The following is a 15,789-nucleotide window of genomic DNA, read 5'->3' on the forward strand; positions in this document are numbered from 1 at the left end:
CCCCATGGGGATCTAGAAACAGAGCCTACAGGTGGATGCCGGGGAGGCGGGTGGGATGACTTTCATGGGCAGCAGCAGGTAAGCAGCGAGCAGCGGTAGCAGATCTCAGCAAGCAGCAGCAGCAGCAATAACGACGCACGTCGGCTCAGCAAGACAGGGCAGCCAGAGTGAGCAGGTAACAGCACAGTACCTATAACCACCCGATCAGGAGGAAAGAGCATGTGACCTAGTCACCTGATCGGTTGCCCCAATCCCTTGAGTTGCCTGGCCTGAACTAGCTCCATAAACTGCGCCTCATTTCAGTCAGACAACTCTTAGATTGGATTAGAATATATATTTATTAGCAAGCTTGAGCATGGAATAGAAAGCATGAGGAAGCATGGTTTGGCGTCAGGCCTCTGAATCCATTCATTCCCTGTAAGGATAACATTTTAATGAATGTTACATGCCAAATAGCATTTACAGGGAATGAATTAAACCCCCAAAACAGCAAGAACCCCCAAAACCGCCTGGGAGCACAGAGCCTGACGCCGGACCAACCATCTGTGAGAATGGTGGAGCTCCATAAATTAACATGATATAATGACTGAGTTCCTCATCATTTAATTTTTAAATTTAACTAAACAAATGCAGCATGCATCCATGTGTTCAACAAACCTGATGAATCCAGGTACCTGCTGATCCCTGAATTCAGGAGTCCTAGACGATATCCTAATATGGTGTCCACAGCTGTGCCGCACCAAATCGGATTCGAAGAGGACATTCTATATTTATTTCTTTTTCAAAGAAATCTGCTATATATATACACATATATATATATATAAATGAGTCATCCAATGATGAATGATAACTATTGTTTATCATCCATAATAAATAAAGTGTACTGACTATGTGTGTAAAGACGTGCTATCTTTACTTAACATCTGAATCAGTACTATATATATATATATATATAATATATTAGCCTGACTGTATAGTCATAAATAGCCCAACATTTTTAAAACCCAACATATTAAATAGCCCAACATTTTAACGCCATGAAGTCACCAATAACTAATCCCCAGCCATCCACCCGATCTCAAAATTAAGCAATGAATATTGCGGCAGCATCTTTTTATAACGATACCTGAGCAGCACTTACTAATAGACTCAGCTTACTACTAATAATATTAGCCTGACTGTATAGTCATAAATAGCCCAACATTTTAAATAGCCCAACATTTTAACGCCATGACATCACCACTAAACTAAATCCCCAGCAATCCACCCGAGTTGTAATTAAAGCGTCAATAATGCGCAAGCAGCATTTATTGAATTAGCGATAGAACAGCTAGAGCGCTCATACTCATGAGCTTTTAGCCTAAAGAATGTCATCCTTATTAACCAATATCTACGTAAGCTCCTGAGGACCATTGCCCCATAGATTTAAGAGAAGCGGAAGGACAAGCAGCGCTGCAGGTGTAGCTACACCAATACGGAGGATGGAGAAAGCCCACAGCTTGAGCAGATCTCTCGCAGCTTGCAGTGAACCAGTTCAAGTTTAGGCCTACAGATGGAGAGACAAACACAATGTTATTGCAATTCTGGATTAGCCCGGCCATCCTATGACCAATTTAACCCATTTTGGGTTCATGTTGCCATTTACCGTATAGCAACATGCATTTTATATATATTTTTTAAAAAACTATTTGAAGTTTCCAGAACAGATTTAGAAGGAGATTTTAGAATCGGCCTTGGTCTAAATTGATTAAGCGCCATGTGGCGCATATTAGCAACATAGCAGTTGATGCAGAAAGAATACAGTATACAAGCTTAAATTATAGCTTGCGGAGCTTGACGCAGATTATTAGACATGTGAATAATATTAACTAACGCCGATATCCCTCTCCATCCATAGCCTAATAGATTTAGCACAAAATGCCATCTGTTGCAAGTCTGGATCGGCCCAACAGAGCCAGACGCCAGAGGATTGGCAGAATTGATTTAGCAGAGTTTTAGTAGCAAGCTAGCAGCTCAGTAGATGATGCAGCATAGGTGCCGAGAAGACATTGAGAAGCCCACATCTCAAGCAGCTCTCTCACGCTGCCTTGAGAGCCTTGTGCTAGCCCGCACAGTAGATGATGCAGCATAGTGCTGAGAACATTGAGAAGCCCACATCTCAAGCAGCTCTCTCACGCTGCCTTGAGAGCTCACAGTGCCGCCAAGAGCGTAGGTAGCTCAACCTGGAATCTAGAACCAGAATTATCCTTGCAATTACCATGGTAAGCCACCCTGGACGAGATGACGCCGTTATAGACCGCTGGGACAGGAATTTACTTCCTGAAGCCACTCACACATCCCCGGTGAAGTGTGCGTGCTTCGCTTGTGGATGTGTGGGGACGCATGCTGCACGTCAATGTGCGAGAGTGGCCTCAAATCCTGACACAGTCAGTCGCACACCGCAAGCTGCTGGTTGCGCTGCAACACTCGACACCAGTGATGAACACACCGTGATGTGGTGCTAAATATGCCGTGAGCATCCCACTCTGGCGGATACAGCAGCGCCTTTTATACGGGGACAAATACTTCCAGTCACCCAGCTTTTGATAAGCATGAGACAAGCAAAGAGCCCATCAACATAGTGTAACTATTGATAACAGGAGCAGCCAGCATCGGAGTCCCTCTTTTATCCGTCCTGCGAGATATGTCGCGGCAATATTATAATATTGCTAATTTTATTTAATTGGTGCGCACCAGCCAACATGGACAAATGACTGATATCTTGACTCTACTGAAGCCCCACTATCCTGTTGCAAACTTTACTTCTGTAATCTTGATGCTCCTAACATGACAACGTCACTTGGCAACCAACTTTTCTATATACCATGTACCTCCCATATGGAAGCAAGCATGCCGTGTTTAGCTTGTGCTACGACAATCCAGAGCTATCTACATAAGAAAGGCATGCTGAGTTAGCTTGTGCTACAACCAATTTGATAGCTTTACGCATGGGAAGCAAAACATGCTGTGTTTAGCTTGTGCTACCAACAATCCAAGCTTCCGCATGAGAAGCAAACATGCTGAATTAGCTTGTGCTACGAACAATCCAAGCTTCCACGTGGGAAGCAAACCATGCTATGCTAGCCTGTGCTACGAACGATCCAGAGCTATCCACGTAGCAAGGCATGCTGAGATAGCTTGTGCTAAGACAATTCAAGCTTCCACGTGGGAAGAAAACCATGCTATGCTAGCCTGTGCTACAAACAATCCAGAGCTATCCACGTAGCAAGGCATGCTGAGATAGCTTTGCTAACAATTCGGCCTCCACGTAGCAAAACATGCTGTGCTAGCCTGTGCTATAACAATCTAAAGCTTCCACATAAGAAGCAAACATGCTGACTAGCCTGTGCTACAACAATCTAAAGCTTCCGTACAAGAAGCAACATGCTGTGCTAGCCTGTGCTACGACAATCTAAAGCTTCCACAAGAAGCAAACGTACTGTGTTAGCCTGTGCTACAACAACTCTACCATGCCATTTTTCCTACTCTGCAATTAGATACCAGTTATAGCTATACAAGAGGTAAATAACTATAGCCACCATCGGCACATGGAGATAAATCATCCCTACCCTTATTATCTGTCCATAAATAAGTAACACAATATAATGCCAGACTGCACAACTACAGACTGCTTTAAGCATAGAATGATCTATGCACATCCTTACAACATACTCGCAGCCTTCTGATTAAAATACTGCTAAATGATGATTGGAATCCGAACAACCCGTAACCTATAATATTTAACACCAACTAGACTTGCACATTTATTAATCCTACACTGTGATACTTGCATGCATTATTGCTGTTTTACTCACATTTGCAAGTCGCAAGTAAGTTCATTTTATAAATATAATACTTTAATTGCTGTGGCTTACTATAATTACTTACCATCTTATGCCATTCAGCCTGATTGAAATGTATTTTACCACGCAGACTACATAAAATGATAAATATAGAGACTACAATTCCCAGTTTACACTAGAAAATCAACCAATCATAGAGTAGACAGCTGAATACGGAACAAAGCTTACCCTTTTATCCCATAACGTAATAGTTCATTCATTCCAGCCCAGCGCCGAAACAGAACATCCTATAGATTAATGGTAAATCATTTTCAATTAGTTCTAGCAGCTGAACATTAACATTTAAGCTGCAGTGCAAAAACCTACTCTTGAACACTATCTCACAAGTTAGTTTCTCATCTCTCATCCGCCTGGGTAGAGATGTGTTCGGTCATCAACTATAAGCCTCAAATACAACATCTGATGGACAAGCTCTTCAGAATAAGAGTACCGTCTAAAGAAGGCACTGAACTATCCATAAATATATTAAACTATACATTAAGCAAGATGCAGCCAACTGAGCACATCCGTGTTTTAACCAGTACATAAGATATTAATCTGAACATTAGAGCCAGAACAAGCAAAGCAACTCACAAAAGTGACGCCATGCCTTTTCTATCTCCCTCCCTCTCTCTCTCTCTCTCTCTCTCTCTCTCTCTCTCTCCCTGCACCGCGAACGCCATCCATTTCTCTGTGATCGACAGATTGGTGTTGCCATCTCTTGAGAGAGAAGCAAGCAGCCAGGTCTAGAAACCCAAATCTTGAGATAAAGTGAACTACTTTGAACAAATACACACTAAACTGGGGACCATAACAGAACCCCAAGCCCATCGTTGCTTACGATAAGAAACATAGCAATTTAAGCAACACTGTTGGTGAACTACCGTTAACCCAGTGCCATAAAGAGAGTTCTGACATTAGCGTCGACTCCCATTTTAAGAATGGAATGCGGAAATGCTCCGTCTATCTCAATGTTTGGAACTAAGCTCAAGGAGCCCGTTTGCGGCGGGATCAAGCGTGTCGTTACTCTATTTCTACACTCTCTAGTTGACCATACTGAGATCGATCAATGACGAACGCTACTGCTTTTGAGCTGAGCGTTTTAGCAAGCGATTTTTTCCATAATTTCATTTATTTTTTTACTTAAGTAAAGAAAGTAACACCACGTTTAGAACCAGTAGCACACAGCTGAGTAGCTATGATTGGCGCAGCATGGACAATGGCAGCAACGCAATATCCATCCATGACTTTCATGGGCAGCAGCAGGTAAGCAGCGAGCAGCGGTAGCAGATCTCAGCAAGCAGCAGCAGCAGCAATAACGACGCACGTCGGCTCAGCAAGACAGGGCAGCCAGAGTGAGCAGGTAACAGCACAGTACCTATAACCACCCGATCAGGAGGAAAGAGCATGTGACCTAGTCACCTGATCGGTTGCCCCAATCCCTTGAGTTGCCTGGCCTGAACTAGCTCCATAAACTGCGCCTCATTTTATACTTTGGCTATTCAAAAATAGCAGATATACAAGCTCATAGCGCGGCACCGAGTGCCACGCTATGAACTTGTAGATCAGCTATTTTAGAAAAAAAAGTTTTAAAGGGAACTTGTAAATCTTTGCTTCTGGGGGGTCCCTGGAACAACATATTTTGAGATGGGGGTCCACGGCCAAATACATATCATTTTGGGGGTCCTTGACATGAAAAAGGTTTTAAGCACCACTGAGTAACAGTAGCAACATACGTTTTTTTTAGAAAACTGTTAGGATTTAGAAGACATTTGTAGAATCCCAAGATCAAAGATTGGAGTTAAAAATGTTTGCTTTAAAAAAGATATATTCAAAGATTTGCACACATTTTCACGAGTGCTGTACCGAGTGCCGCGCTTCAAGCTTGTAGATCTGCTATTTTTGAATAGTCAAAGAAATAAATAATAAAAAGATTCTTTCCCCGGTCTAAATGGCTTTTAATACCCAAATAGCCCAAAAAAACAAACAAAAAAAACAACTAAGAAATATAAATAATTTGGGTAGGACGTGTACCTAATGCCTGTGGCTCTAATGCCTGACAGCAAATCTCTGGTTTGATTCCCAGGCCGGCCGGACCATTTACCAGTTTTACTTAAGTAAAAGTAGCAAAAAGCTACTGCAAGATAAGAAAATACTCTATTCCAAGCAAAAGGTCTACATTAAAGGATATACTTGAGTAAAAGTACAAAAGTATTGGCATCAAAATATACATACAGCACCAAAGTCACATTTTAAGTTTTTCTAAATTTGACATACTTTTTTCTGCTGAAACATTGAAAAAGGGTTGTGTGTCAGTGTAACTATCACTTTCAAGTCACTTCCATACACTGTATTCCATACACTGTATTACTGAAGTTTTCCAGACTTTAAACGGAGGGGCTGTATGTATAAACACAACATTCCAGCTCAGTAGAATCGGACATGCAACGTCTCAAAAATGATGCGATGAATGTCGGGAATTTACATTAAGCGAGTGGACGTGTCAATGGCACTTCTATTATCAACGAGTTGAGCTTCCCCTCCTTATAGACCCCTTAACAGACAACGTCACACTGATAAGAACCAGTATGCGCGCGCAGGCCCGACACCAAATGAAACCCATTATGTCAGGTCTCGCTAGGACGCGCCTCACTAGCCAACACACAAGAGGAGGTTGAATGTACTGAAACCAGCGCACCCCAAAACAATATGTTGGGAATTGATTACATGAAACAATCACCTGTGCGTCCAGTCTCAATGTTGGTAAACAAATAATTGGTCTATGAGGTGTTGGAGAGAGATACAGTAGTTAACTAAAATCAAGTTTCATTCTGCTTTTTATTAGCGTTTGAGTTGGAAATATTTACCAATCGAACTTCCATTAAATGGCTCATAAGCAAAACAAAACATAAAACGTTTCTTTAGTACTGTAACTCATCTGTACATAGAGACCAAGGTTATTTTTCCAGCTCGGAGGACGGCTCGTTTTGATGAAAAGAAGGTTGTAGCTCGTTGTCTACATTAGGTCTACTATGGTAGTAAAGATGTTTCGTTTATATTTTGTATGGGTGCATCAACGGGAGACCACATGTCAAGCAATTCAATGTATCTGTCATGTTCTGTGGAAGGAAGTCAAATCCTTGCATCTCCCTCGTTATATTTAAGTGGGAGTAGCTAATGTATGCGTCTACTACCCAGACCCCGCCCCTCACCTGATCAAATCAGACTATTACCTTCATGTGTGAAAGCATCTGAAAATGATATTTTCCTGTTGCATGCTAAATGTATTAAAGGCCAAAACCGGACAATGTCCAGACCTGATTCCCTGGTCATTTTCCAGTGTTCAAATGAGAAGGCAGTCGGGACATGTATAAACATGAGCCAAGTGTGTAAAACTTGAACATGCACTGCGTAGTGCACGAGCAGACAGGCATGGGCATGGAGCTCACTGAAGCGTCAATCACTGCTAGTTCCTGCAAAGCCACAACCATTCAGACCAAAGACTCAAACATAGATCTCACGTCACTAGCGTAACTCATAGAGTTATAATATATGTAGAGAGCGGATGGCCCTGCCCCCACCTTACATTTTTGCCTGACCTTTCACCTGTCTACATCTTACACCATTTATTTAAACTTTTTGCTACTACTCCTACAGGTTTTGTTCAGAACTGAGCAAAAATCACAACGTATTATCTATATAGGCTGGAGCATGTGATAAGCAAGAATCACATTGATTTCTAATATTACACACCAATAGACTATATTTGGCTTCCAAGTTTACGGGAAAGGCCTATTTTACATGAATGCATCGTCTGATCAACTTCACATGTGAATCACATATTGAGGGGCCTCTACACAGTGCAACAAAAAAAGCTATTTCACTTAGACCCATAGAGGGCGCCATACATGTGACAAATGTTGCAGAAACATGACCCCAACCCCCTTTACCAATCTATACTAAATTAGGTACAATGTAACAATGTGTACAATGAATGATATTCCACTCGGTTTGCCTGTAACTGGCTTTTAATTACATATGTGGCTTTTTTTTGTTAAGGTAAAAAACTATAAACAAACAAGAAACACTAAATATCATGAACACAACATTCAACAACCCCAAATTGGAATCAAATGTTGAGGGGCCTCTATAGCATTAACTGTATGAGCCTACACATTATGGTTATCATCTTCATTCAGAGTAGGATGTGAATGAGTGAATGTCACATGTTGTTTTGTGTGTGAGCTGTTCATCTAAATAGCTGGATGTGTGCTGCTTTGATTTCATGAATACAAAATAATAGGCACTTACACTTTCTCACGCCTGGTTTCAGCCTGCATTCTCCACCATGGTCGACACTGGGGGTGGAGGAATGACAAAGTCAGACTTGCACATTCTAATAGAAACAATGCATTTCAATGCATTTACACAATTAAACAATACAGTACAGTATTACAGTATGAGTGACAAAATGATTCCCTAATCTAAACCTAGTAGATCACATTGGGACAAAGTGACATCAAGGCCATGGGTGACAGCTCATATTGTCTAATGTTCAGTGTACTGACATGATGTGATTTGAATAGGCCCACTGTATTAAAAGGTTGCTAAATGTGTGGCTCAATGAGTTGTGTGGTTGTATGGTTTGCTTACTTCCTGGTTTTGTGGAGTAGGCTTCATATTTGATGTACACTAGCCATACTCATCCATCCCTTAAAACGTCTATCCGCAACTTATGTTCGTGAACAAAATGATATATTGACCAATCTGTATGGTCAGTGTTGTATTGGTGATTTTGTCAGTGGCTATTTTAAAGACGTCACACGCACTGTCGCTATGTTAATTCATGCTGGTGTAACACCCGGCAGTCGGGAGCCTGTGTAAACTTTGTTGAGGCGTGAATTAAGGGTTGTTTTAAATCGACGCGTGTGCGTGCTCCTGCTCACGGTGTGTTACCGCATCCCAGGACCAATGCATCCCTGTGCATGGTAGAGTATATTAATAATAATTATTACTAATAATAATAATAATTCAATATAACTAACACTGTGGTGGTTGGAGGTGGTCTCCTTACTCTTCTATTGAAGCCTTCCTCTGCGTATAAGGGATTGTGCTACATTTCCATCTTTTAAATTCAATCTGAAAAGATAGTTGCTTGAAAACCAAAGCTGCAACCATTTGTGATCATGTTTTAGGTTTATTTTTACGCTGTGTTCCCTATGTAATTCCACCTAGGTATTCCACCGTTTGTCTGTCTGTTTTCTGATTTTATGTTTTGTATGAGGACTGCGGATGAAAATTAGCATCTTTGCTAAATCCGGTGTATTTACGTCCATGTGACGTCCATTAATATGCTCTGTCCTGTCCAAATAAACAAATAAAGTAAAAAAAAAGTTTTAAAAAATAGGTCATGTGGTTAGGTAGGAAACCTACTGTACTTGTTGAACACAAATGGAAATAACTTGCGTTCCAAAAATGTGCTCTCCATTATAGCTCAATCTGTCCATAGAAATGAGGAGAACTAAATCTGTCTTCTTTTAAATCCATTTTAATGCATCTAGTTTTAATCAAATGTATTGCGTACACTTTTACACAATATTCTATGTTGCGCTGCTTTGTAAGAACTGTGCTGTATTTCTAAGTGGGAACTTATTCCATGTGAAGGCATTTAATTATTTTATTAAGAATGGATCTACCACAACTGTGGGATTTTTTTAAACAAAAAACACTGTGGCTGTGATGTTCTTTTATAGTCATTCATTAACTCACAGCTGTATAAGTTCAGTGGTGTAAACATTCTCCCACGGAAAAATATCTCATCATAAGTTATATTGAAAATAATAAGCATGAGAGACAAACATATCTTGATAATGTTTTTTCACAAAGAGATGGGGACATTCACACACAGATCAAGTCTCTAATACCTAAGAGTGTCCAGTCTACTGTGTGGATCCTTCATAACAGCAGACATCTGGGCTACGCCTACGTCTCCTGGATGATTAAAGCTCATGTCCAACACTCTCAAGTGGGAGGGGTTTGACTTCAGAGCTGAGGCCAGAGAAGAAAAGCCTTTCTCTGTGACCAGACACCCTGACAACCTACAAACATGCGCACAAATGCACACACACAAGAACACAAGCACACACACACACACACACACACACACACACACACACACACACACACACACACACACACACACACACACACACACACACACACACACACACACACACACACACACACACACACACACACACACAAACACACATGCAGAGTGAAAAGTTTTGCAAATTGTCTTGCATTAAATATAGAAAGTTATATTGTCTGTTAAAATGTTTCTATCTTATTCTCAGAATATAAACTTCACATGCTTATTTTAAATATTCACCTGTTCAACACAGTGTCAGGAATACTTACCTCAGAGTTTCCAGTGTACAGTCTGGACTCCCCAATCCAGCAGAGACAATGTCTATTCCTGAATCTCCTATGTCATTGTAACATAGGTCCAACTCTCTTAAATGGGAGGGGTTAGACTTCAGAGCTGAGACCAGAGAAGAAAGGCCTTTCTCTGTGAGTAGACACCCCGACAACCTAAACACGCGTACACACGCACGCACGCACGCACGCACGCACGCACGCACGCACGCACGCAAACAAACAAACAAACAAACAAACAAACACACACACCCACACATGCACAGTGAAAAGTTTCACACATTTTCTTGCATTGAATATAGAAAGTTATTGTATTTGTTAAAACAAAAAGTCTACTTCTCAGAATAAACTTCACATGCTTACTTATAAATTGTCACCTGTTCATAACAGTTTCAGGAATACTTACCTCAGGGTTTCCAGTGTACAGTCTGGACTTCCCAGTCCAGCAGAGAGAAGATCTACTCCTGAATCGTGTATGGCATTGTTACATAGGTCCAACTCTCTGAGACTACTGTTGGAGCTGAGAACGGATGACAATTCCTTACAGCATCCCTCTGAAAGGTTACAGCCACTCAGCCTAAAGAAGTATTAGTGATAATATGTTTTGTATATTATTTTCCGTAAAATAAACATCACATCACATATTAAATGTGTCATGTTATCAGTGCACCTACATAGCTCTCTTTGAGTTCTTGAGCACTGGTAGCAGCCTCAGAAGAGCCTCCTCTGAAGCACAGTATTTCTTCAGGTAAAAAATGTCCAGCTCCTCTTCTGAAGACAGCAACATGAAGACCAGAGCTGACCACTGAGTAGGAGAGAGCTTGTCTGTGGAGAGACTTCCTGACGTCAGGTACTGTTGGATGTCCTCCTCTAAAGAATGATCATTCAGCTCATTCAGACAGTGGAACAGATTGATGCTTTTCTCTGGAGAGGGATTGTCTCTGATCTTCTCCTTGATGTAGTTGACTGTTTTATGATTGGTTGGGAACGTATTTCCTGTCTGTTTCAGCAGTCTTCGCAGGAGTGTCTGGTTGGTGTCCACTGAGAGGCCCAGCAGGAAACGGAGGAACAAGTCCAGGTGTCCATTTGGACTTTGTAAGGCCTTGTCTACAGCACTCTGGTATAAGTCATCTAACTTAGGTTTGTCTCCAAACAGCTTGGACCACTTGGAGGTTTTTTGTTGTTCTGACAGTACGTTGACACCAGCGTTGACGAAGGAGTGAAAGACATAAAGAGCAGCGAGAAATTCCTGAACGCTCAGATGAACAAAGCAGAACACCTTGTCTTCGTACAACCTACACTCCTCTTTAAAGACTTGAGTGAACACTCCTGAGTACACTGAGGCATCTCTGATATCAATGCCACACTCTTTCAGGTCTGCTTCATAGAAGATCAAGTTACCTTTCTCCAGCTGTTCAAAAGCCAATTTCCCCAAAGACAGAATGGCCTCACTATTCCCATCAGAATTTGCCTGAGCACCACCATGATACTTGACATTCTTCTGTTTGGACTGAACCACCATGAAGTGGAGGTACATCGCAGTCAGGGTCTTTGGCAGCAGTCCTTTCTCCTCTGTTCTCAAAATGTCCTCCAGAACTGCAGCAGTGATCCAACAGAACACTGGAATGTGACACATGATGTGGAGGCTCCGTGATGTCTTGATGTGTGAGATGAATGCCATGGCCTGGTTCTCATCATTGAATCTCTTCATGAAGTACTCCTCCTTCTGGGGATCAGTGAACCCTCTCACCTCTGTCACCCTGTCAACATAATCAGAAGGGATCTGATCGGCTGCTGCAGGTCGTGAGGTTATCCAGATGTGAGCAGAGGGAAGCAGGTTCCCTTTGATGAGATTTGTCAGCAGCACGTCCACTGAAGTTGGTTTTGTGACATCAGTCAAGATTTCATTGTTCTTGAAGTCTAGAGGAATCCGAAACTCATCTAATCCATCCAAGATGAACGCAACTTGGGACCCCTTTAAGCTGGAGATGTCTGCTTCCTTGTTTCCACCAAAAAAATGTTGAAGAAGTCCCACCAAGCTGTAATTCTTCTTCACCAAATTCAGCTCTCGGAAAGCTAATAGAAACATGAAGGTGATGTTCTGATTGGCTTTGTCTTCTGCCCAGTCCAGAGCGCACTTCTGAGTTAGGACTGTTTTACCAATGCCAGCCACTCCCTTCGTCATTACTGTTCTGACAGGTTCATGTGTACCAGGTAAAGGTTTAAAGATATCTTCAGATTTTATTGTAGTTTCTGGTCTAGCTGGTTTATTGGATGCTGTTTCAATCTGCCTGACCTCATGTTCTTTATTGACCTCTCCACTCCCTCCCTCTGTGATGTAGAGCTCTGTGAAGATCTGATTCAGAGGTGTTTTTTGCTTTCCCTCTTTTGCAATCCACTCAGATAAACACTCACACTTCTTCCTGAGATTAGACTTGAGTTGTCGTTGACTGACAGCAGCAAGGGTTTCTAAAAAAAAAGAAAAAAAAAGGAAAACACCTATAATAATAATACTTAGCATTAGCTTAGACCTATGTTGTTCCCACAGGGGAAAGTCTGTTTTATTTGTCAGACATGGGGCGGAGGGGGAAACAGTTAGGGGTTAAGTGTCTTGCTCAAGGACACCTCAATAAATTGCCAGGGCTGGAAATCAAACCTGATGCCTTCTGTTACCCAGGCAGCCCCTCTACCCACTAAGCTACGGCCGCTAAATGAGATGCTAAAGATGATTTCGATAATTTTTCATGTAAAAGATGCAGAATATAAGCATTCCTAAAATAATATTATGAATGTGTAATAATCATTTGAGTAATTTAGTTTGACCTTATTTGTGTTGTTTCTGTTTTCGTTGGGTAAGGTAGGTGTTTTCCCTAAACAGACAATTGGGAGGCAGGCACTGTGTTACAATGGTGGAAACGGCATGAGTGCTGCCTCACAGACATAACTCAGGGAAATAAGGAAATCTTGATGGGTTGTGATGTGAAGTATAGTGCCGCAATTTTGGGCACTGAATATTGTCTACAGCAACTTTAATGTAAATGAGACCAAACACATCAACCAGATGGTAATTGAGAAATGTAGCATTTTTGACTTGACATGACGTAAGAAGCAAGGTATTGATCTTGTTACATTACTGCACAATCGTATGAAAGACTAACTTTACATGATCAGCTGATGTGATTTAAGAAAACAGTGACTCTCCCAGATAAAATAATGCAGGAAAGAAAAAAATAACCTGACCTGATGTATGTGTTATTGTCAGAGTTTTGCTGTGCTTGGTCACTGTGGTCCTCAAATGAGAGGTTGTGTAAACATGATAGCCATCTTTTTGTTGTGCTGGGTCATTATGTTGCAGGATGACATCATTCTTGTTGATTGCATTCGATTTCAATTAGATTTTGAAATATTGTGTGCGCAAAGGAACATTTTGACGTAATTTGTCACTAGAACCAAGAACACTGTCCATCTTCTGTCTAACATGAATGTACTTGGCTAGTTTTGTGACATTAGATCTTGATAAATCTTGTGTGCATGTGCACATTTTGTTCTAATGGTGGTGCTGGAAGAAAGACTATTGGATCACCAAAATCAATCATCTCGGCAGAATGAAGGCCCATAGCAAATTGCAATGCAAAATATAAAAGACGGGGTGCCGTGATTTTCAGTGATTCCCCCCCCCACTAAAACATAATCATCAGGTATTATGGTTATACTAGGAGGAAGATTTTTTCAAAAAAGTGTACATAAATTGTTAAAGTTATGTTTTTATGTGGACACGCCTCCAGTTCATTAAGTATACCTGGTTCTCACCTTAGCACCTCCTCCACCACCTTAGCACCACCCACCTGTCCTAGTCCCTCCTCCTCCTCATGCCCACACCTGTTGTGTTATGATAATGAGGGGGAGGGTATAATTTTACTATGTCACTAAAGGGCTGTTTTTCTATTGGCACGTTTGACCCTCAAGGTTTCAGCCTCCAGGTAGAAACTCAAAATAGTCAGAGAAGACATAAAACACCATAAAAACACCACCAGGGGGCTTAATGAAGTTCTGTCAACCTCATAGACACATGAAAAACAAAGTGCAAAACCATGGCACCACTTCTTAACACATACAGTGCCAAGATCCCGTCTACACGTTCTTTCAAATCCATCGCTTGAGTGCCAGGATTCCTAAGAACGAGTTGACACGTTCTTTTGAATTTTCATTGTTTAATCTGTGATCGCACGGCTTTGTTTATTTCTCATCAACACTTTCGTTTTCCACTTACGTCACACTCACCCGGAGCCGGATGTAAAAAAAAAAAAACATTTCCGGGTCACGCTGTTTTTCTCCGGTGATTTTCGGCCAGAATAAGGAAAAACACTGTTTTTCACACGGTATAAAAGACAAACGGACAGCTCAACTTCTATTTTCTTTGGTCCGGGTGACTAACAGTGATCGTCGTAGTGTATCACGTCGTTTTCAGGCTGATCAGCGGAACGGGAATTGTCGAAAACGTCACATCCTTTGAATTACCGGATATGACGTGGGCCTGTTTGGGAGGGGGTGAGCGAGGTGATCAATGTTTGGATGTGCTGCTCTCTACTGGTGGAACAATCGTAGGTGCTTGACAACACAATCAGAGAATGTATTTGAATGAAAAATTACAAAACAAAAAAATTAAAAAACACGCAAATTGCTGGCACAGGGGTGAGTACATTATGAATAAACTCTGGCAGTCAATGTGTTAACCCTTGCATTGTGTTAGAAAACTGCATCCACTTGTGGTGTTAGCGGGTCAAATTTGACCCGTGATTTAAATCAGCCCAAAATACTCAAAAAATACGTATTTTCATATTAAAAAAAATCTCCCACCTCATAGCTGACTTGTAATGCATTCATATCCATGTGTTTTAAAATATTATGTTGGGTTAGGGCTAGGGTTTCATCTTTCAATATATCTCGTTTTCTATTATAAAAATGTTAAAATTCACTCATTAAATTTCCTATAATGAAGGCAATGGATAATGATGTTATCTAGCTATAATAGAATAATTAAGAATAATAATTAGAACACACTTCCAAAAAAAAAAAAAAAAAAAAATACTTGTTTTCGTTTTTTAACTTTAAAAACATGTTAAAAATTATAAAAAATTGTGACACTAGTGGTGTTAGGGTCCGAAATGACCCGAATACCATAGAAGGTAAAAAGTCATTTATTTTTCATAAACTCAAACTTTATTTTACTCCTGATAGCAAATGCTAATTGAGGACAAGTCTCTCTCACTCTCAATGTAAACATTGAATATTGACAATTTGGGGGGGAATTGAGCCACACTTCTTTGCCGGGTCATTTCGGACCCTAACACCATAAGTGTCACTTTTTTTTTTTTTTGAGACCATCAGAATTAATTAAAATGATGATAAATAATTTTGTTGCATTAAAATGGCTATTTATGAGGATATCATGAAGCCTCGTTCCAATAAG

At 40.9% G+C, this 15,789-nt stretch overlaps 2 protein-coding genes across 4 annotated transcripts in view; both read right to left on the bottom strand.

The window, feature by feature from the left end:
- The window catches only part of LOC308080976 (uncharacterized protein), a 1,029,623-nt gene that overhangs the window by 445,219 nt on the left and 568,615 nt on the right, over positions 1 to 15,789 (bottom strand). For 2 of the 3 annotated variants that reach the window (XM_080457384.1, XM_080457383.1), the window contains 4 exons: positions 10,994 to 12,788; positions 10,726 to 10,896; positions 10,302 to 10,475; positions 9,806 to 9,979 (listed from right to left, as the gene is read on the bottom strand). The exons of the other annotated variant lie outside the window; for it this stretch is intronic. In XM_080457384.1, coding sequence (XP_080313510.1) covers positions 9,806 to 9,979; positions 10,302 to 10,475; positions 10,726 to 10,896; positions 10,994 to 12,788 — 2,314 coding nt within the window. The remainder of the gene's footprint in view (positions 1 to 9,805; positions 9,980 to 10,301; positions 10,476 to 10,725; positions 10,897 to 10,993; positions 12,789 to 15,789) is intronic. 3 annotated transcript variants of the gene reach the window in all.
- The window catches only part of LOC308080972 (uncharacterized protein), a gene marked incomplete at its 3' end in the record, with an annotated part of 220,493 nt that overhangs the window by 141,100 nt on the left and 63,604 nt on the right, over positions 1 to 15,789 (bottom strand). The gene's annotated exons all lie outside the window — the stretch shown is intronic.

This window comes from Gymnoscopelus braueri (assembly GCF_963280865.1).
Source record: "Gymnoscopelus braueri genome assembly, contig: SUPER_24_unloc_1, whole genome shotgun sequence".
NCBI classification, from domain to species: Eukaryota; Metazoa; Chordata; class Actinopteri; order Myctophiformes; family Myctophidae; genus Gymnoscopelus; species Gymnoscopelus braueri.